Source organism: Lithobates pipiens, unplaced genomic scaffold (assembly GCF_037356315.1).
Source record: "Lithobates pipiens isolate NorthernLeopardFrog02 unplaced genomic scaffold, aLitPip1_a1.2 Scaffold_16, whole genome shotgun sequence".
Taxonomy (NCBI): Eukaryota; Metazoa; Chordata; class Amphibia; order Anura; family Ranidae; genus Lithobates; species Lithobates pipiens.
In genome coordinates, this window is record NW_027507748.1 from 24,053,986 (window position 1) to 24,077,029 (window position 23,044).

The window sequence follows — 23,044 nt, forward strand, 5'->3', positions numbered from 1 at the left end:
GCCCCCTGCTGACTGGACAGTAAAACAGCAGTGATGGCAGCTCTGCTCAATGTGCTGCCCCCTGTTGGTTGACTCTTTTGGTGGCCATACACAATGATTCCTGTGCTGAGTTCCCAGGTCTGTACACCTGCTGTGCCCATTATGAGGGGTTCTCACCATCCGTGTGCTGGGTTCCCGGGTCTGTACAACCGCTGTGCCCATTATGAGGGGTTCCCACCATCCCTGAGCTGAGCTTAAGCTCCCGGGTCTGAACACCTACTGTGCCCATTATGAGAGGTTCCCACCATCCCTGAGCTGAGCTCCTGGGTCTGAACACCTGCTGTGCCCATTATGAGGGGTTCTCACCATCCGTGTGCTGGGTTCCCGGGTCTGTACACCCGCTGTGCCCATTATGAGAGGTTCCCACTATCCCTGAGCTGAGCTTAAGCTCCCGGGTCTGAACACCTGCTGTGCCCATTATGAGAGGTTCCCACCATCCTGGTGCTGAGTGCCCAGGTCTGTACACCTGCTGTGCCCATTATGAGAGGTTCCCACCATCCCTGAGCTGAGTTCCTAGCTCTGTACACCTGCCATGCCCATTATGAGGGGTTCCCACCATCCCTGAGCTGAGTTTCTGGGTTCCCACCATCCTGGTGCTGAGTTCCCAGGTCTGTACACCTTCTGTGCCCATTATGAGGGGTTCTCACCATCCCTGAGCTGAGTTCCCGGGTCTGTGCACCAGCTGTGCCCATGATGAGGGGTTCCCACCATCCTGGTGCTGAGTTCCCAGGTCTGTGCACCAGCTGTGCCCATAATGAGGGGTTCCCACCATCCCTGTGCTGAGTTCCTGGGTCTGTACACCTGCTGTGCCCATTATGAGGGGTTCCCACCATCCCTGTGCTGGATTTTACTGCCCTAACAGTAGTAAGGTAAGAGGAGGAGCTGGAACACACAAGGATGGACAGGAATGAAGATGGGAATCATGAAGGCGAGATCTCACGGGGACCCTAAGAGGTAGAAGAAGACAATGGGGGACCTTTGCCCCGCAGGTTCCACCTATAAGTGGAAGTTTTGGGTGGATTTTTCTTTTAAATACTGATTAAAGTTTGTCGTAGATTTGCGTTGTGTTTGCTACATTTGAAACTTTTTCTTAACCACTTTATATCTAAAATATCTTCATGGAAAACGATGACTATTGTTTCACCTTCTGTAACTATATGACTTATATTCAAGAGTACCTGTCCTGACATTCAGTCCATGAAAGACTAATAGCGTCTTCCGTTATTCTCTCCAGCACCATCTTTGCTCAGGCATCATCCAGGGTCACCACCTTCTTCCTGGGCTGAGATCCCAGCTCAGAAACTACTCCATCATGTAAATCCTGGTGTCTGTGCAGTACCTACCTCATCATTGTATTTTATAACATCAAACTAATATTTTTGTACAAGTAAAACATTTTATTTTTGTATTTTAGAACCTCAAACTAATTTATAAGTAAAATATATATATATATATATAAAAGCACAGTCATAACAATTATTTTTTGCATTTTTAATATTTGTATTTTTATGTTTTTTTCTATTTTTATTTTTTCTATTTTTATTTTTATATTTTATAAGATCAAACTGATATTTGTGTACAAGTAAAAAAAAAAAAAACATGGTCAAAATAATGTTGGGCATTTATTTTCTATTATTTTTTGTAGTTTTATTTTTTTTCTAGTCTTATTTTTGTATTTTATAACAAACTGATATTTTTGTATAAGTAAAAAAAAAAAGCACGGTCAAAACAATTTTTGCTGCATTTTTATTAATTTGTATGTTTTTTTTAATTAGTTCTATTATATTTTAATTTTTTCTATTTTTATAACATTTATTTAACTGATATTTTTATTATTTGTATTTTTATTTTATTTTCTACTTTTATTTTTTGTAGTTTTATTTTTTTTTCCATTTTTATATTTGTATTTTATAACATCAAACCAATATTTTTGTACAAGTAAAAAAAGCACAGTCAAAGCAATTTTTTTTTTTTGCATTTTTATTTTTTTTCTATTTTTATTTTTCTGTTTTATAACATCAAATTAATATTTTTGTACAAGTAAAAAAAGAAAAAAGCACAGTCATTTACTTTAAAGACGTTTATTTCCTTTTTGTTACAAATATACTTGAAGCAGCCAATGTGTCATATTGAAGGCGCATACATAGTGCATATGTACATTCGTCGCGGCACGTGCGAAGTGCGTCCATTGACTTGGAGCGGCGGTCGTGGCGGGCAGGAATGTAGCAGGTTCAATGTGGAAAGAGTCCGAGCCTGAAACCGCTCTCTTCTTCGAAAAAAAAGCGGTGTCGGTGAAACGCGTACCCTCGCTGCGTCAGCGGAAGCTATGCTGTGCGTTCACGCGCCGCCGGCGAGCAGAACATTAGCGGAGATCTGGTGGGCGGAGTATACTGGTCCCTCGGTTCATACCGTACAAAACTTTCTTGATAAAGAAAATAATCTATGTACAAGTGCATAAATATATAAATATATCTATTGTATAAAAATAAACATTTCTTTCTCTTTTTAGCAACAAAAAAAATAAAAAAATGGGCCAAAAGTGCTGCAGGACAAAATACTGCTGAGGGGGATGGGTAAAGCTGGAACACAAAGAACTGGGGGGGGTGGTCTTGTTTTCTGTATTATGGCCACTAGATGGAGCTGAGGAAAGCAGGAAGTACATACTATATGTCTTTGTAACAATGTAACAGTTTTAGAGAACGCTAGAGGGAATTGGCAAAAAAAAAAGTAAAAATTGGATACAATTATTTGCCGCTTGGTTTGTTACATTTATCTGCTAATTCCTTCTAGCGTTCTCCAGAATCGGTACATTCATACAAAGTGTGTTACTGACCCTAAACATTAGTAGTAAATTATTTAGACAAAGGCCATGCCTCTTTCTGACCACACGTAGTTGAAATGCAGGCTCCGCCCCTTTTGTTGTACATAGGTCATTATGTAGAGCGGGTCGGACTGAGCCAGGCATGTAGAGAGTAGAATATTGACCCATCACTGCCCATGGAGGTCAAAACATTGGCCCCCCTCGCTAACTCTGAGGCCCAATTTTGGCCCGAGTGAACATGAGGGGTATAGAACATTGGCCCATCACTGACCCTAGGGGTTAAAATATTGGCCTATTGCTGACCCTGATGGTATAGAACATTGGCCCATCACTGTCCCGGGGGGGGGGGGGGTAGAATATTGTCCCATCATTGACCCTAGAGGTGTAGAACACTGACCCAGGGGCTATAGAAGTTTGGCCCATCAATGTCCCTGGGGGGGTAGAATATTGTCCCATCATTGACCCTAGAGGTGTAGAACACTGACCCAGGGGCTGTAGAAGATTGGCCCATCAATGTCCCTGGGGGGGTAGAATATAGTCCCATCACTGACTCTGAGAAGGTAGAATATTGGCCCATCGCTGATCCTGGGAAGGTAGAATATTGGCCCATTGCTGACCCTAGGGGTATAGAACATTGGCCCATCACTGTCCCTAGGGGGATAGAATATTGTCCCATCATTGACCCTGGAGCTGTAGAACACTGTCCCAGGGGCTGTAGAATATTGGCCCATCACTGTTTCTAGGGAGGGGGTAGAATATAGTCCTATCCCTGACTGTGGGAAGGTAGAATATTGGCCCATTGCTGACACTGGGGGGGTAGAATATTGTCCCATCATTGACCCTGGAGGTTTAGAACACCGACTCAGGGGCTGTAGAATATTGGCCCATCACTGTCCCTAGGGGGGGGTAGAATATAGTCCCATCCCTGACTCTAGGAAAGTAGAATATTGGCCCGTTGCTGACCCTAAGGGGAGATAGAACATTAGCCTATCACTGTCCCTGGGAGGAGGGTAGAACACTGGCCCATCACTGAACATGGTGGCAAAGAATATTGACCCATCATTGACCATGGGCATTAAAACACTGGCCCATCGCTGACTCTGTGGGGGTAGTTTGGTCCAGCTAAACATGGGGGCGTAGAACATTGGCCCATCGCTTACCCTAGGGGTTAAAATATTGACCAATTGATGACCTTGGGAAGCTAGAATATTGGCCCATTTCTGACCCTGGGGGTGTAGAACATTGGCCCATTGCTGACCCTGGAGGTAAAACTTTGGCCCCTTCGTTAACCCTATAGGTTAAATCGCTGGTTCATCACTGACCATGGGGGTGAACAACATTGGCACATCGCTGACCCTGAAGTGGGTAGAATATTGGCCTGTCACTGACCCTGTGGGTGAAGAACATTGGCCCATTGCTGACCCTGGGAGGGTAAAACATCGACCCATCGCTGTCCAGTAATACTCAGCATTATTATGTGGCGCAGCACAGTCTCCCCATAGAAAGTCCTTTATATTCAGTCTTAAGTCCTTTAAGTTGCCGGCCTGGTGTAGTGAGAAGGACACGTGTCCGTATTTCCGCTATGCAAGGAGTTCTGATGAAGTTGGGGGTCCACAGGAGGATCCGGACCATCGCTGGTGTCCATGGACTCCACTGGAGGGAGATGACATGAAGAACCTGCGGGGGGAAAAGATCAAGTTATACAATCTGCCCATCATGTACACGACCTTCCCTTCAGTCTTACACTGTTGTAGCGGCTCCTCTCCTGGACTGAAATGGCTTCCTGTGATTTCACTGCACACTGTGAGCTTCTCATAATGTACATTAGAAGCTTCAGCAAGTCAAAGCCACCTTCATGCATGGACACCCCTGGGCATCACCAAGGGGCAGAATCCTACATTACATCATACTTGTAAACTGTCCCGGATTTGCTGGAACAGTCACACTTTTTACTAAGTTGTCCCAGGATGGCCAAGTCATAGCAGCATCCCGAAACCTGTACTGTGCCCTCCTGACCACCACTTTACTGTGCCCTCCTGACCACCACTGTACTGTGCCCTCCTGACCGCCACTGTACTGTGCTCTCCTGACCGCCACTGTACTGTGCCCTCCTGACCGCCACTGTACTGTGCTCTCCTGACCACCGCTGTACTGTGCCCTCCTGACCACTGCTGTACTGTGCCCTCCTGACCACCTCTTTACTGTGCCCTCCTGACCACCACTGTACTGTGCTCTCCTGACCACCACTGTACTGTGCCCTCCTGACCACCACTGTACTGTGCCCTCCTGACCACCACTATACTGTGCCCTCCTGACCACCACTGTACTGTGCTCTCTTGACCACCACTGTACTGTGCCCTCCTGACCACCACTGTACTGTGCTTTCCTGACCACCTCTGTACTGTGCTCTCCTGACCACCACTGTACTGTGCTTTCCTGACCACCACTGTACTGTGCCCTCCTGACCACCACTGTACTGTGCCCTCCTGACCACCTCTGTACTGTGCCCCCCTGACCACCACTGTACTGTGCCCCCCTGACTACCACTGTACTGTGCCCCCCTGACCACCTCTGCATGCGCAGTCCAGCGGGTAGCCAAATATGACGGGTCGCCATATGTGACGAAACACTGGCATGCTTTGCACACTGAGTGTCATGGCACCTCACAACAAAATGTTTATTGGTAACATTTTATATAAATAATGGAAACAATGTAAATATTTTTGTATAAAAAAAATATTAACCAAAAACCATCACACTTTATGTTTGGTGTCCTACCTGGACAAAGCGGCTTCTCAGTGGGCACAGAGAGGATGGGGAATCGGGTACCATCCAGGACGTGGGTGGGGTCCTCGGGGTGGGAGACCTGGATGTATGGGTGGGTTGTCTCGTCCTCATACAATACGGTCATCTCGCAAGATTCCGCCCGACGCAACCTGCAATACACGGGAATACATGTTACATCGGAGGGGAGCACATACAACATGTCTACAGACCATCGCCACCAAAAATTCTTCTGGAGCTCAACCATTATTGATATTATTAGATACATGTATACTGTGTGTATATATATATATATATATATATATAATATACACACATAGATATATCATTATAATTATTATTGATTATTATGCGCATAAACGCTGCTTGCACTCCTATTTTATTTTTAAATCATATTTATTATTAATAGATTGTATTTTTTGTTAATAAAATAATTTATTATTGTGTAATATTAATATTATTGACATTATTATAAAAAAAATATACACACACACACACACACACATACAAATATATGTATATATCTATATATAGATATAGTTACATAGTTAGTCAGGTTGAACAAAGACCATCTAGTTCAACCATTAAAAAAAAAAAAAAAAAAAAAATATCATACAATCCTATATACTCAATCTTATAACCACAGTTGATCCAGAGGAAGGCAGAAAAAACAATCATTTATAAATTCTAAAATTATACTTATTATTGTCATTAGCACAGGTTACACTCCTATTTCATTTAAAATCATACTTATTGTTAATAGATTGTATTTTTATTAATAAAATAATTCATTATTGTGTAATATTAAAATGATTGACATTATTATAAAAAAAATACACATGCACATACATACACACACACATATATATATATATGTATATGTATATATATACACATGTGTGTATGTATGTATATAATAAATATATATAGTATATAATAAAATTATAATTATTATTGACATGAGTGATGTACATTATTAGCACATCTTCTACTCTCCTATTTAATTCTAAAGCATATTTATTAATAAATTGTATTTTGATTAATGATCCTTTATTATTGTGAATTATTAATATTATTGACATAATAAAAAAATACACACACACACATTATATATATATATATATATATATATATATATATTTTTTTTTTTTTTTTTACTATAATTTTTTTTGACATTAGTGATGTACGACATTAGTGCACCTTCACTCCTATTTAAATTTAAATCATATTTATTAATAAATTGTATTTTGATTAATTATAGTAATTTATTATACATTATTAGCACATCTTCTACTCTCCTATTTAATTCTAAAGCATATTTATTAATAAATTGTATTTTGATTAATGATAATAATTTATTATTGTGAATTATTAATATTATTGACATAATAAAAAAAAAATACACACACACATTATATATATATATATAATATATATATAATTTTTTTTTTTTTATTATAATTTTTTTTACATTAGTGATGTAAAACATTAGCACACCTTCACTCCTATTTAATTTTAAGTCATATTTATTAATTGATTGTATTTTTATTAATTATAGTAATTTATTATTGTGCATTACCACATCCTCTTTTCCTATTTAATTTTAAATTAGATTTATTTTAAACAAATAGTATTTTTTATTAAATATAATAATGTATTATTAATATTATTGTCACTAATATATATATCTATATATATATATATATCTATATACAGTATATATACATATATTCAGTAGTCAACATGTTTCGGGGGTCCACATTCCCCCTTTATCAGGTCTTCATCTGGGCTTATATGTCTTGTAACTAGAGCTCGTTCACATGGGTGGTAGGCCTTGCCACCCCTCTAAAAAGGGATCAGTGGTGGATCACTTTTCAGAGGGTGGCTAACAGGCACATTATAAATGCCACATTATGTATTATCACCGGCAGGTGAAGCACTCTGGACTCTCCTACCATTGGTCTGGTGCCCTTATTGCTTTCTACATATTCAGATTTCTCTTAAGACCCCCTTCCTTGTTTGGGAGCAGCAGCCTCACTGAAGTAATTCAGCTTATCTAATAAGAGAGTAATAAGACACTAAACTGGGCATGATTTTTAGGAGATCCTGGGCCTCTCATGCACCCCCTCCATAGTCGCTATCATGCGTCATTGGTTTTCCTAACACCCCCCCATTATAATCACGGATGACATCAGGGAGACTTACTCGGAGGGCTGTTGATGGTCTGTTGGTTCTGGAGGTCCGGCTTCACTTCCTGCCAGCAGCGTGCTGGCCTCATCCTGCGTCCAAACACAAGAAGAATTCAGCATAATATTTGTACGCACGGCAGGACATTATTATTGTACCACACCATGATAACGTATCGCATTACCCCCCAACAATGCTCATTAACCTGTCAATAGGTTTACAATGACTCCATAAAATGAGATATTTATTGTTTACTGTAGGATGTGCGCATAACTTTGAAAGAAGGTGGCCAGTCATAAGAATGCCCCTTACATTGGTGGCCAGTCATAAGAATGCCCTTAACATTGGTGACCAGCCATAAGAATGTCCCTAATATTGGCAGTCAGTCATAAGAATGCCCCTACATTGGTGGCCAGTCATAAGAATGTCCCCCACAGTGGTGGCCAGTCATAAGAATGCCCCCACATTGGTTACCGGTCATAAGAATGCCCCCACATTGGTGGCCAGTCATAGAAAATGCCCCTACATTGGCGGCCATGAATAATGCCCTTAACATTAGTGGTCGGTCATAAAAATGCCCTACATTGGTGGCCAGTCATAATAATGTCACTTACATTGGTGGCCAGTCATAAGAATGCCCTTAAAATTGGTGGCCAATCATAAGAATGACCCTAAATTGGTGTCCAATCATAAGAATGCCCCTACATTGGTGATCAGTCATAAGATTGACCTTACATTGATGGCCAGTCATAAGAATGCTCCTTACAATGGTAGTCAGTCATAAGAATGTCTCTACATTGGTGGTCAGTCTTAAGAATGTCCTTTACATTGGTGGCCACTGGCCAGTCATAAGAATTCCCCTTACATTGGTGGCCAGTCAAAAGAATGCCCCTAATATTGGCAGTCAGTCATAAGAATGCCCTTACATTGGCCACCAGTCATAAGAATGTCCCCCCACATTGGTGGCCAGTCATAGAAAATGCCCCTACATTGGCGGCCATGAATAATGCCCTTAACATTAGTGGTCGGTCATAAAAATGCCCTACATTGGTGGCCAGTCATAATAATGTCACTTACATTGGTGGCCAGTCATAAGAATGCCCTTAAAATTGGTGGCCAATCATAAGAATGACCCTAAATTGGTGTCCAATCATAAGAATGCCCCTACATTGGTGATCAGTCATAAGAATGACCTTACATTGATGGCCAGTCATAAGAATGCTCCTTACAATGGTAGTCAGTCATAAGAATGTCTCTACATTGGTGGTCAGTCTTAAGAATGTCCTTTACATTGGTGGCCACTGGCCAGTCATAAGAATTCCCCTTACATTGGTGGCCAGTCATAAGAATGCCCCTAATATTGGCAGTCAGTCATAAGAATGCCCTTACATTGGCCACCAGTCATAAGAATGTCCCCCCACATTGGTGGCCAGTCATGAGAATGCCCCTACATTGGTGGCCAGTCATAAGAATGCCCTTAACATTGGTGGTCAGTCATAAAAATGCCCTACATTGGTGGCCAGTCTTAATAATGTCCCTTACGATAGTGGCCAGTCATAAGAATGCCCCTACATTGGTGATCAGTCATAAGAATGTCTCTACCTTGCTGGTCAGTCTTAAGACTGTCCCTTACATTGGTGGCTAGCTAGTCATAAGAATGCCCCTACATTCGTGGCCAGTCATAAAAATGTCCCTTACATTGGTGCCCAGTCATAAGAGCCAGTCATAAGAATGCCCCACTTATAGTGGTATTTTGACCACCACTACTATAGACAACGAAAAAGGTAATTAGTGACAAAAAGCTGGCTCTGCCTATTGGCATTGGATCCAGAACTAGGTAGGCACCATTAAATGGGAGGGTAATTGACCACAGCTCAAGGAACTCCTAGAAACCTCTAAAGGAACAATGATCAAACTGCAACATTGTAACCTTGACAAGTGTCTAAAGCATTCATGGACTTACCATGAAATTAAATGTGATGGCCAATATTGCTTTTGCATGTACTGACCTTGTATCAGTCAACATTGTAACCATGTACCCAACCTGTATCCTAATCTTATCGTTACTCAATATAACATTTGGTAAAAGAAACTGATATATGATGATAGATCCACTTAAAGGTCAGGTCATACCACAAAGGGTTAGGTGAGCTATTGGGAAGAACAGAACCATACCTGGTGTAGAGCCTTGGCGCAATAATCTCTCTCTTTCCCTCCAGAGTAAATCAGCTTGGCGGATGGACACGTTCCGTTTACAAAGGCGCCGTTGGAATACGGAATGGTGCTGACAGAGGGGGTCCCCCTTAGTGGAACCATTGTGTACTGGCAGGAAGAATTCAGGATGCCAGAACTTGGAAATGTGATGTCCGTGGTTTGCTCTGCAAGTAAGCAAAATGTGCATCAGAGTGTATATAGAGCAAAAAAAAACAAAAAAAACTAAATGTGAAAAAAGTTAAAAATATAAAGTAAAAAAAAAATAATAATAATAAAATAAATATAAATTAATAATAGTAATACATAATAAGTAGGTAAAATAAAATAATGCTTATACAATTAAATAAATATAAATAATAATAATACATAGTAATAAGGTCAAATAAAATAAATTAATTAATAATAGTAATAAAATAAAGTAAAAAAGATTGCAAAAAATAAATAAAAAAAATAAAGATAAAGTGAATCAGAGTGTATATAGAGCAGGTAAAAAACAAAAAATAAACGAAATGCTCTGTTAAGCTCAAAAATCTGTTCATTTATTCTCAATTTTAATTTCCAAAACTGAAAAATAAGATTTCTGCAAAATACTTTTCTCGGGAATCCATTGAGGGACACAACCTGATGGTAAGAAACCTAGGATTATACTGCCACCTACAGGAGAAAAGGACAATAGGCTAATAAAAAACTGAAGTCAAGCCCTCCTAGCGCCTATATCTCCTCCCACCTGCTCGGTTTTGCTTAGTGCCCTTAGGAAAATTGAACTTTCTTCCCTAATGCTTTTGGATGACTCTGAGTTTCTTACTACCAAGATGTGTCCCTCAATGGACGATAGAGAAAAGGGTTTTACAGTGCGTACAGAAGAACTATATTCCCTATTGTCTATTGAGGGACAAACTTTGGTAGTAAGACACTTAGGGATATCCAAAAGCTGTATGAAATAAATATCTCTTCTCCTAAGGACACTAAGCGAAACTAGGTTTTGAGGTAGGATTGGTGGAGCCTCCATAGGGTTGGCCTTTAAAAACAATGTATATGCCTAGTGCTCATTTCTCCTATAGGTGGCAGTATAACCCTTGGCTGCTTACTATCAAAGCTGTGTCCCTCAATGGACCGTACAGAGAATAATTTAATAAATAATTCACTATTATTATAATGGATGGATCTTCCCCTATGAATAATCCACTATCAACCTGTGGCCAATCAAGTTGAAGAAACAGATCAAACAAGTCCAATCATTTTCTATCAGACTGTTTGGCCACTTCTGATCAACTTAATATAGATTTAATTCTATTATATACATTTTAGTCGATAAAATTGACCAAAGTTTGCAGGTCAGGCAAACCCATTAACGGTAGGTTGCCTTCCTTCTTCCAGTCATTGTCCACTGATCAATAGCTGTTTGGAAGCGGCTGAAAAGCACCATGTGTATTCCCAGTGGTGATTTAGATGACAATGAAGCAACTTATTGGGATTAAGGACTTACTCTGCTTGGACAGCGCCCTCCAGAGGCAGATGGGGGTGAACGCCACAATGAGAAGGACGATGGATCCTAGGACCACGCCAACTATCAGGTAAGGCAAGTCGCTGGAACGGGCAACGGTGGCTGTACCCAAAGCTCCACCCCTGCCTGGGGGAGGAGGGGGTGTCGGTACCATGGACTGGGGAGGCCGGCCTGGCTGGGAAGATGACTTTCGAGCTGCAGATAAGGGAAAACATCAGAAAAGGATATGTGTTACATTTTTTTTTTTACACGTTTAAAAAAAATACAGTATAAATATTCAGCGCGCCGGGGTATTTTACAACAAATCTAGGATCATAATCCAATAGGCCGGGTAAAGCCAGACTCACCTTTTGTCTCACAGATCATGACATTGCTAAATTCGCTCTCCCCTCCTTCGTTATAACACCGCATCTTGATATCGTATGAGGTCTCCGGCTGCAAATGACTGATGGAGTGCCAATGCCGGTCACCTGGAGGACGAAGGGATAACGTAACTGTCAATGTACATCACGGAAACCAATTCCTTACTTGGCTATACCTTAATACCTAAGAATGTTTTCACTGGCCACATGACCACCTGCCAAGGGGACCTGGAAATGTCTTAAATGTGAATAACCAAAATTCTGTAGAAACACCCATCATTGGGTAGGAGCACCCAAAATTGAGTATGATCACTTAAAATTGAGAAAAGTTAAGTAGAAACACTCAAAATTTAGTAGGAACACTTAAAATTGAGTAGAAACACCCACGATTAAGGTAGGAAATCTCTAATTTGAGTAAAATTGAGTAGTAAGACCCAAAATTGAGTAGAAACATTCAAAATTTGGTAAATTGAATAGAAACACCCAAAATTGAGTAGAAACACTCAAAATTTAGTAAGAACACTCAAAATGTAGTTGAAATACCGACAATTAAAGTAGGAGCACTCCAATTTGAGTAAAATTTAGTCGTAAGACCCAAAATTGAGTAGAAACACTCAAACTTTGGTAAAATTGAGTAGTAAGACCCAAAATTGAGTAGAAACATTCACAATTTGGTAAAATTGAGTAGAAACACCCAAAATTGAGTAGAAACACTCAAAATTTAGTAGGAACACTCAAAATTGAGTAGAAATCCCCACAATTAAACTAGGAACACTCAAATTTGAGTAAAATTTAGTAAGACCCAAAATTGAGTAGAAACACTCAAAATTTGGTAAAATTGAGTAGAAACACCCACAATTGAGTAGAAACACTCAAAATTTAGTAGGAACACTCAAAATTCAGTAGAAACACTCACAATTAAACTAGGAACACTCAAATTTGAGTAAAATTGAGTAGTAAGACCCAAAATTGAGTAGAAACACTCAAAATTTGGTAAAATTGAGTAGTAAGACCCAAAATTGAGTAGAAACATTCAACATTTGGTAAAATTGAGTAGAAACACTCAAAATTGAGTAGAAACACCCACAATTAAACTAGGAACGCTCAAATTTGAGTAAAATTGAGTAGTAAGACCCAAAATTTAGTAGAAACACTCAAAATGTTGTAAAATTGAGTAGAAACCCCCTAGAATTGAGTAGTAACACTCAAACTTAAGTTCGAACTCTCAACATTGAGTATGAACATGCAAAGGTGAGTAGAACACCCCAAACTTCTAGGAGTCCCCATGACAAACCAAAAGCCACCATCTCTGACATATCACTTTTGGGTGGAGGAACCCCTTTAGCTGTTTTCTATGTACTAAAAATTAGGCTAAGAAGAGTCAATAAATAATGGGGGATGACCCTCTGGGATTATCACAGTACAGGTGGTCACCGCTTACCTTCTACTACGTCCTTCTTATAATCACTGTCGTTGTCACTGTCTGTTGGTCGGTAGTAGATGTAGAAGCCATGAATTGGAGTGTTGTTGTTACTCGCTGAAACATACTAAAAAAAAAAGAACAAAGAAAATCATCTTTGAGTCCCATAGTAAGCGTATATATCCATCCATAGTAGGCAGAAACACAGGGCTGCATTTTCAGATGGGGATAGGGGGCCACCACATTGAAATAAATACAGCAATATAATGAAAGAGCGGGCAATAAAGGGGTATTTTAGGAGATAATAGAATCCCCACATTTGTCCAGGGCCCACAGTGTTGCCCCAATTAATAATTTGACAGTGCCCACCACCAGCTGGTGAAATAGAATATTGCAACTTGACTCATGACATTAAATGGTTCTCCTTGAGAGCCAGCGCATTTCATTGGTCACACTTTAGGCCATACAGTGACCAATAGCAGGAGTAAGGCATTTTAAGATATGAAGATATCTCAGTAGTACCCCCCCCCCTCCCATTTCTTTAATTAACAGACCTCCCCAACAATCCTGTATTCCAGGGGCATAGTCCCGCTGCCCATCACTGTAGAGATGTAGGTGGACTTTAAGGCAAACGGTCCCACTATGTCGCTTACAGTGAAAGTACAGGAAAAATATGTCTGACGTTAGGTCCACTTTAAGTATAGCTACTGTGTGCTAGCTAGGGACATTAGAGCTTGTAATTTAACCCTGGTGCCACTAGAGGTCACTAAAACAACAGGTACTTTTTGAAACATCACACATGGTTGCTGTCTCCAGCCTCCAGATGCCCATAGGCAGAAGCCTAAAGGGTCTTTTAATAAAATATATTATTGCCATATACTACAGAGTGGGATCCTAATCTCACCATCCATTTCAGCATTATGGTGGTCTCATTGAGGGCCTCGGTGAAGGTGATGTAAGGTCCCGTGACTGGACGATCATTGATGCGGTTTGTGTATCCAGATACCATATACAGTTTAGAAGCTGCACTTGGCTGACTTTCGCCCAGGATGTTAAGAGCCCTGACCCGGAACTTGTATGACATCCCTGGAAAAAAGTGACAATAAATTAGCTTTGTCTGCATAAAATGAAAACACAGCAATTTGTTTTAATATGATCTTTTGAGATTACTGATGAGAAATTTCCCCTCTTTTTCATGGAAAAGTAAAAACATTTCCCCCCAGGACCCAGAAGCCTTCTTTGTTCATAACCTCCGTTTTCACCCCATAGCATGCCTACACTAGAACAGGGAGGGTTGCGTTTTTAGGGACCCTGCCTTAAATTTGACTTCTGCCATCTAAATTTAGTGTGATGGAAACTAGGCTGTAGTCAGCCTGAACTTTATGTTATCTGGGCTCGTTAGATTTCTCCTAAGCACAGGACATTGATTGCTTCTGCCTGCTGCGGGGAAGTGTTCTCCAGTAGATCAAGTGCGAAGTTACAAACATTGGATTATGAATATTTTTTGAATGGTTTATTTCAGTGAAGTGTGCTGAGAAAGAAGATAAATATTTGGGCTGGGCTTCTAGAAATCTCTTTACCGGCTCAGGCTCCCGTCTGTATTGAATGTCAGCCCAAGTGCGCCTTTTTGTCTCCCAGGCTATTGCCCGGGGATAGGAGGCCAGAGAGAAAAAGGGGCTGTTCTTCTGAGAGCCTGAACCTGGGCCTACAAAAAGAAGGTATTGTTCTGTTGGGGGCCTGGACCTAGACTTACAGAAGAAGGGGTTGTTTCCCTGAGGACCTGAACCTGGTTTGTAAAGAAGAAGGGTATGTTCTTCTAAGGACCTGAACATGGACCTAATAAAGAAGGGCTTGTTGTCCTGGGACCTGAACTTGGGTCTAAAGAAGAAGGGTGTGTTCTTTTGAGGGCCTGAACCTGGACCTAAGAAAGAAGGGATTGTTCTCCTGCGGACTTGAACCTGGGTCTAAAGGTGAAGGGTTCCTTCTCTTGAGGGCCTAAATCTGTACTTTAACAAAAAAGTGTTTTTTTAATCCTGAGGCCCTGAACCTGGACTTAAGAAAGAAGGGATTGTTTTCCTGCAGAGCTGAACCTGGGTCTAAAGCAGATGGGTTTGTTCTACTGAAGGGCCTGAAACTGGACTTTAAAAATAAGGGGTTGTTTCCCTGAGGACCTGAACCTGGGTGTAAAGAAGAAGGGCTTGTTCTCCTGAGGACTTGACCCTGGGTGTAAAGAAGGGCTTGTTCTCCTGAGGGCCTGAATCTGGACCTAAGAAAGAAGAATTTGTTCTCCTGAGGACATGTACCTGGAAATAAGAAAGAAGGGTTTGCTCTCCTGGACTTAAAAAAAAAAAATGATTTTTTTTCTCCTGGGGTCCTAAGAAAGAAGAATTTGTTCTCCTGAGACCTGGACCTGGGTCTAATGAAGAAATGTTTGTTCTCTTGAGGGCCTGAACTTGGACCTAAAAAAGAAGGGTTTGTACTCCTGAGGGCCTGAACCTAAGAAAGAAGGGTTTTTTTCCCCCCTGAGGGCCTGAATCTTGGTCTAAAAAGAAGGGTTTGTTCTCTTGAGGAACTGAGCCTGGGTCTAAAGAAGAGGGGTTTGTTCTTTTGAGGGTCTGAACCTGGATTTAAAAAAGAAGGGTTTATTCTCCTGAGGGCCTGAACCTGGGTCTAAAAAAGAAGGGGTCGTTCTCCTGAGAAAATAAACCTGGACCTAAGAAAGAAGGTTTTTTTTCTCCTGAGGACCTGAGTCTAAAAAAGAAGGGTTTGTTCTTTTGAGTGCCTGAACCTGGAACTAAAAAATAATGTTTTTTTTCTCCTGAGGGCCTGAACCTGGGTCTAAAGAAAAGGGGTTTGTTCCTCTGAGGGCCTTAACCTGGACCTAAAAAAAGGCTTTTTTTCTCATGAGGGACTAAACCTGTTCTAAAGAAGAAGGGTTTGTTCTTTTGAGGGCCTGAACCTGGGCCTAAAAAACATAAACCTGGCCTGTGGCAGAGCCTTAAAAAACTTAAGGAACTTAAGACTGGGCTGTGGCACAGGCCAAACAACCAGGAAAGTGGCTACCCAGGGGAAGCATCTTCTGGAGGAATCTGCTGTGCCGTATGGTGTCCTGGTGAGAGCTTGAATGAAGGTAGGTGCTGCCCGATAAAACAGCATGAGTATTTCTGCTGTTTAACTATTCAAGGCATCTGTGATGCTGCTACTATATAAAGTCAATGGACCAATCTATCATTAGGAGTCTGCGAATGAGACAATTGAAACTACCATCAATCTTGCCGCAAAAGAAGGTTGCATGGCGAAAGCTAAACTCAATTGTGGCAATCCTTTTCATTTGAATTTTTGTCCAAAACTACCAAGCAAATGCGCATTTGCTCACCTTTCTCGAGCTCAGTGATCTCTACAGACAGACGTGATGGTGGGATGTCTCTGGTCACCAAGATCCAGTCACCCTGCTGCTTCAGTTTCTTGTATTCCACCCGGAAAGACTGGATCGGAAAGCCACCATTGCCTCGGGGGATCCAGGTCACGTAAACAGAGGTTTCAGAGGCTGCAGAGATGGTAGGTCGGTCCGGAGCCTCCGGAGCTGTAAAGACAACAGACATCATTATTATATTAGTGTCCTATTTACTTAAATGTACGGGTTTAAAATTCTTATATTTTGCTTTCTCCAGAACTCTATATGATGGGGTTTGCATGTTCTCCCTGTGCCTGCCTGGGTTTCCTCCCACATTCCAAAGACATGCTGGTAGATTATTGGCTCCTGTATGAATTGGCACTAGTGTGTATGTTTGCGGTGGGGACCTTAGATTGTAAGCTTCTTGAGGGCATAGGCTCATGTGAATGAACTGTACAATATGTCAAGTGCTGTAAAAGTTGTTGTCGCTATCTAAAATTGCAGAAATAAAAAGCTATAGACCAGTAGATCTGAAAACTGGACAAAACCGGGGCACTTACGGGATAGTCGGTTATTGTCGGACTGGTTGCTGCTTTGCGTGCTGGTCCCTGGGTCGTCCTTCTGAATCTGCACCTCTTTGCTGGCTATGATGTCAGGTTTCGGACGTCGCCCTGCAATATACAACAAAAAGAATGTATACCTAATATACCTCCATTGGCCAGAAGATTACAGCTGTCGTTCAGGCCAACTCAGCAAGTACTCCTTACCTGTTCGGAAAGTCATCATGGCTGTCTGTCCTTCCCCAGCGCAGTTGTAAGCTGCCATCTCCACTTCATATAAGCTTCCTGGGTCCAGCTTGGTGAGCGTTAGGCGGTTCTGAGATCCGGGAACTCGATAAAAAGTCCACTCTTCAGACACATTCCCCAATTGCTGCAGAAAGAAGAAGGAAGTCAGATATATGTGGAGTAAGAAATAATGCCTACTAGTCTTCCTTTTCCTATCCCACTTCTCTGTTCAGCTTCTGGGAGTGAAGAAAAAGGCCTAGTAATTGCAAGTAAGGGGGCGCATCAGGCTTGCCCCCCTTCTTCCCAGGTAATTGGCCATATAGGCACATAAATATTGTTAACTAGAGTTGGGGAGGGAGTGTCCAGCCCCGTGTAAGCCTCAAGTCTCGACTTTGAACAGGCCTTCTCTCTTCATTCCTGGATGAAGGAAAGGTAAGTGTTTGCTACTGGGGAGGGGAGTAGTTATCAGAGCCTGTTGCTTTGCCCTGCATGGAAAAAACAAAGGTTCACATTATAATGTGCATTATTTTTTAGAGCAGTCTTTCAACAAGGACGCTAACCATACTTTCAGACTTTCAGCCAGTAGAGGGAGCAAAAGTATAACAGTAAACAATACACTAATAAGAATGTTTATATTCATCCAATATCTTGAAACAGGTCAATCATTGAAGAGGTTCTCTTGAAGTACCTTGCGGTGTTTCACCGTGTAGTACTGGATTGTGGCTCTGCCATTTTGTCTGGGCTTCCACACTAAGTCATAGAAATCGGTCTTAGAAGTTCGCGGGGAGCTGAGGATTATGGGAGCCTCAGGCTGGAGGATGGTCTTATCAGATGGGCAAGGAGTTGGCGATCCTGGAGTTGGAGGTCTTTGCTTCAACTGAGCTGTTAAGAGCAACTGTTTGTCATCAGGAATAGGTGCCTCTGTCGGAGTCCAGGTGCCCACAACTGATCCGGGGCTTATAAAGGTTCCTGAAGACAAAATGGATGGTCAGTGAAAGATGAGGGAAGGGTATGAAAAAAAAAGGGTTATGAAAAGTTAATTTAAGGACATTCATGATGACCTAGTACTCACCTGCCCTGGTGGTCATCAGCAAAGTCAATGCTTGTGCACTTCCTACTTCATTCTCTGCCATACATTGGTAAATGCCATCGTCCTCAGGCCCCACACTGCTCACTCGAAGAACCTTCCTGGAGAGCCTGTGTCTTGGGGTAGGAAGAACAGGCACCGCGTTCCTCAACCACACCACAGATGGAGGTGGATTGCCCTTCACCTCACAGGTAAACTTTGCAGTCTGACCCCAGGAGACCATCTGCTGGGACACCTCCATGCTGACCTCAGGTGGCTCTGACAGATGAAATTAAATGATGAGTCAAGATTTTATGCATTACCACATTATTTTTCACCCTCCCCTCCCATTCCGCTCACCTCCACACCCAAAATCTCCTCTCTGCTCACCTCCATACAACAAAACCTCCTCTCTGCCGACCTTCATACCCCGTAACCTCCTCTATGCCCACATCTGTACCCCTGACCTTCCCCCCCCCCCCGCTTTGCTCCTCTCTGTACTCTAAACCGCCCCCACCTGCTCATCTCTGTGCCCCAAACCCCACTCTCTCTGCTAACCTCTGCAGGCCAACCCCCACCCTCCCTCTCAGGGCAAGTCCATTCTTCCATTACAATCCATAAGGTTGTGGTCAGTGCGGACTGAGTGAGGAGCGGCTTGTAACCTGCTAGTGACATATGACTGGCAGCCGGTTGCAGAGTCAGAACCCAGGGCACATACTTCTTCTGCTTCTGCATCCTCTACTGGCACTGCATATACACACACATAGCCTTACACATGTATTGCCCTGTAGGGGCTCTGGACTCAAGAAGTCGCTTCCCCCTTCCACTGCTCTATGCTGCACTGTGCTGACCAAGTTCCTGCTGTGCTGATGTACAGTTCAGTGGAGCAGGAGCTTGGTGGGATCTGACAGCATTTTTCAACCAGGATGCTGCGGAACCCCTGAGGACCTCAGGCAGCACCCAAGGGTGTCACGGCAACCCGGTTAAAAAAAGCTGTATTAATGGATTTGAAAGGCAAGGCAAAAATAGTTAGCATTGTATGAGTCTTAATTCTTGTCTTTTACAATCTGAAACTCACTCAAATGTCAAATAAGTCACAAATGTGGTGGACAGGATATTTTCCAACCAAATTCCATTCTTCCCCAAACTCAAGAAACTTTCCAAACTACAAAATTGAACAGCTGCCTATTTGTACTCAGACCATGAGGATGATAGGTCTACTGCAAGGTCAAGTCCATTACTAGAATGGAAGTTCCACCACTGAGTGGCTTGTTTTAAATTTAGAGAACAATGCCCAGTAGTCCATCCAAAGACACATATCATCTAAACATGAATGATCTACCAGTATCCATAATTCAGCACAAATGTCCATGAAGGCTTGGCTTGGCGGTGGACCTGGCCAAAAATGGTTTTAATTTGTGTGATCACATTAAACCCTCAAAAATGTTTACCCTGCTTTTTTAATGAGTTACTCTTTCTGCATCATGCTACATTAACTTAGATGGATCAAAGAGGTCTGAGAACTTCAATGCCTTCAAAATCTGGCATAACTTACCAAAAACCTGTACATTATAGAAGATAAACGCTGAGCCTCCGTCTCCAATTCCATTACTGGCTGTGCAGGTATACGTCCCAGAATCCTCCTCATTTGTGGCCTCTATCAGGAGGTTGCTGAGCAGAAAACGAGTTTTGTTCTGGTCAATGACATCAGACCCGTCCTTGGCCCAAGTGATCCTTGGCGGCGGCATGCCACTAGCTACGCACTCCAAAAACAGGCTCTGGCCCTTGGTGACGATGATGGTCTGCGCCATGGGAGGGTAGATGATCCGAGCCATCTCCGCTGTGGAGCCTAAAATGCAAACACCGTGTATGAGGAACACCAACAGTTGAGTTGACTACCAAAAGTGGACAGATACAGGGAGCATGGCTTGACCAAAAGCTTTTTCAAATTGGTTTGCAAAGGTAATAATGGACAGGTGCCATTATTATATGTACAAGTCAACAGTTTACTAAAAATGTACTTAAATGCAAAATTAGGGAATGGCGAAGGATTAGATCCTTTCTCAAATTTTTTAGCGCTGTCTTTGTATCCATTGGGGGATATTTACCCAATATTTGTCCTGGTTACCATTGTGACCAGCACACGAAATAAAGGGCAAATTCAAAAATGTTGAGATGTCACCATAGGAAGAAATGAGAACAAAAATACTCTCATGGGGCAACCGTTCCAGTGACAACTCTCTAAGATAGGTAAATTCTGGCATTTTATACACTTTAGGGTAGGGTTTCTCAACCAGGCTTCCATGGAACCCTAGGGTTCATCCAGATTTTGCTAGGGGTTCCTTGAGCAATGAGCAATTTTTGCCTCTCAGATAAGTTCCCACTGACAACATTGATCTTTGCAGCTATCTGTAAGGGAGTAATTCTACCCAACACACTAATGTATCATGAGTTAAAGATAAACTCATTTTTAGTAGAGGTTCCCTGAGACTGGAAACTTTTTTCAAGGGTTCCTCTGTGTAGAAAAGTTTGAGAAAGTTTGATTTAGTGTTTTTATTATCAAATATGAGGAGTGGATGAAGAAGTGGATTTGCCGATTCTGGTCGGTCAACTATCTATGTAGCAAAAGCTTATAAACGCAAACATTTTTTACATTTTTGGCCAAGAAGTAAAAAGAACTGGTCACAAGAGGAATCTGCGGGCCACCATTGTTGTCCCTCAAGGGTCAAAACATTTTCAGATAGCAGTCAACAATGGCAGCGATATACAGATTATCATATCAGTAGAGACAGATACACATAAGCCTGTGTTTGCCATGTAAGTTACACAACATAGTCAGATCTTCTGGCCCAGTCATAATCAGATCTTTTGGCTTGAGTCTATGGCTAGCCTAACCGATCTTCTAACTTACGTCGTACTCGCAGGCGGTCGCTGGAGACGGACGTCTTCACTTCCTGCGTTACCGGGTTGTACGCCGCACACTGGTACGTTCCTTCATCCTCCTGGGTGGCATTGACGATCTGTAGATTCCCAGAGGGCATGATAAGGTAATTATCTGTGCAGACACAAAGAAGAACAAAATTGTTATGGGGCACTCCAGTATTTCTAGAAAAATTATGCGATGACATGCCTTACTCAGGTCTTACGAGATTTAAGCTGGAGTTACACATTACAATCTTCGTACAAGCTTACTTAGACCTATAGACAAGGGTTTCTCCACTAGGGTTCCTCCAGAGGTTTCTAGGGGTTCCTTGAGCAATTTCTGCTGCTCAGATAAGTTCCCACCGACGCCACTGACCTTTTCAGCCATCTATAAGGGGGTAATTCTTCGCAATGACCACAAGTGTAAGGAGCATTCTTACCACTGACCCATCACACCAATGCATCTTAAGTTGTAGATGTAGTAATATTTAGCAGGTGTTCCCTGAGACTGGAAAGTTATTTCAAAGGTTCCTCTGTGTTAACAAAGGTTGAGAACGTAGTAAGAAGGACTAACTAAACAATCTATTCAATTTATGTGGAAAGTTCTTGCTCTACATAGCCATTGGTAAATCTAAAACTGATCGTACAATTAGATTGTAACATGCTTGGCCAGCTTTAGATGCCATTTTCGAACCCATGCCCTGTTTTCTGGGAGGTTTCAAAATCCATTTTAACTACCATGTTAAAACAAGCTGGGCTTTTGAATGGAGGTAACCTAGAGTTCTACTCTACTTTGACAAGTTTGCTCCTCCAACTTTTTGTTATAGTTTTTAATAAAGAGATTCGACCACTGGATGAAGCTCTCGGTCGCTCAGTGCAATTACTGTTGCTCTCTTAAAGCCCACATTTCCTTCGTTCTCTTTTTGGATAGAGTAAGGAACCAGGCATTTGTCCTGCTGGGGAAATGTCTCTTAACTTCTTGTCTTGGATACCCAAGATGAGGAGAATTTCCAACCTGGGCAGCTGTCATAATGTCCCCGTTGGAAGATTTCCCTTCACCTCTTGACGTCATGACAACTCAAAAATTTAGGACACCAGGGCAAATAGACTAAATCTTATCAACGATGACAGAGACCACAACATAAACTTGGCAGATGGCCTAACCCAGTGATGGAGAACCTTGGCACCCCAGATGTTTTGGAACTACATTTCCCATGATGCTCTGGCACGAACTACATTTCCCATGATGCTCCACTATAATGCAGAGTGCCAGAGCATCATGGGCAATGTAGTTCCAAAACATCTGGGGTGCCAAGGTTCACCGTCACTGGCCTAACCCTTCCATACTCAATGCAAAAAAAATAAGTATTGCCTTTACAGCTAAGATATCAGCCACACAGGGAGTGCATTGTTTTTGCAGGTGGGACAACCACTGTGTAGTACTGCAGAGAAGGAACAGAGACTGCTTATGTAATGAGCTGATATGGCCCTATCTCTCATCTCATTACATAAGCAGTCTCTGCTTCCACCTTTGCAGTTCTACACA

The 23,044-nt window shown here is 41.9% G+C and overlaps 1 protein-coding gene across 2 annotated transcripts in view; it reads right to left on the reverse strand.

The window, feature by feature from the left end:
* Positions 1-2,104: 2,104 nt before the first annotated feature.
* BOC (BOC cell adhesion associated, oncogene regulated) overlaps positions 2,105-23,044 on the reverse strand; it is a 106,754-nt gene continuing 85,814 nt past the window's right edge. For both annotated transcript variants that reach the window (XM_077479681.1, XM_077479682.1), the window contains exons 5-19: positions 21,488-21,631; positions 20,132-20,425; positions 18,583-18,855; positions 18,199-18,479; positions 17,493-17,655; positions 17,286-17,396; positions 16,708-16,914; positions 14,236-14,417; positions 13,353-13,458; positions 11,897-12,019; positions 11,532-11,744; positions 10,007-10,209; positions 7,850-7,923; positions 5,639-5,796; positions 2,105-4,537 (exon numbers count right to left, since the gene is read on the reverse strand). In XM_077479681.1, the coding sequence (XP_077335807.1) occupies positions 4,392-4,537; positions 5,639-5,796; positions 7,850-7,923; positions 10,007-10,209; positions 11,532-11,744; positions 11,897-12,019; positions 13,353-13,458; positions 14,236-14,417; positions 16,708-16,914; positions 17,286-17,396; positions 17,493-17,655; positions 18,199-18,479; positions 18,583-18,855; positions 20,132-20,425; positions 21,488-21,631 (2,678 nt within the window). In that variant the 3' untranslated portion in view covers positions 2,105-4,391. The remainder of the gene's footprint in view (positions 4,538-5,638; positions 5,797-7,849; positions 7,924-10,006; positions 10,210-11,531; positions 11,745-11,896; positions 12,020-13,352; positions 13,459-14,235; positions 14,418-16,707; positions 16,915-17,285; positions 17,397-17,492; positions 17,656-18,198; positions 18,480-18,582; positions 18,856-20,131; positions 20,426-21,487; positions 21,632-23,044) is intronic.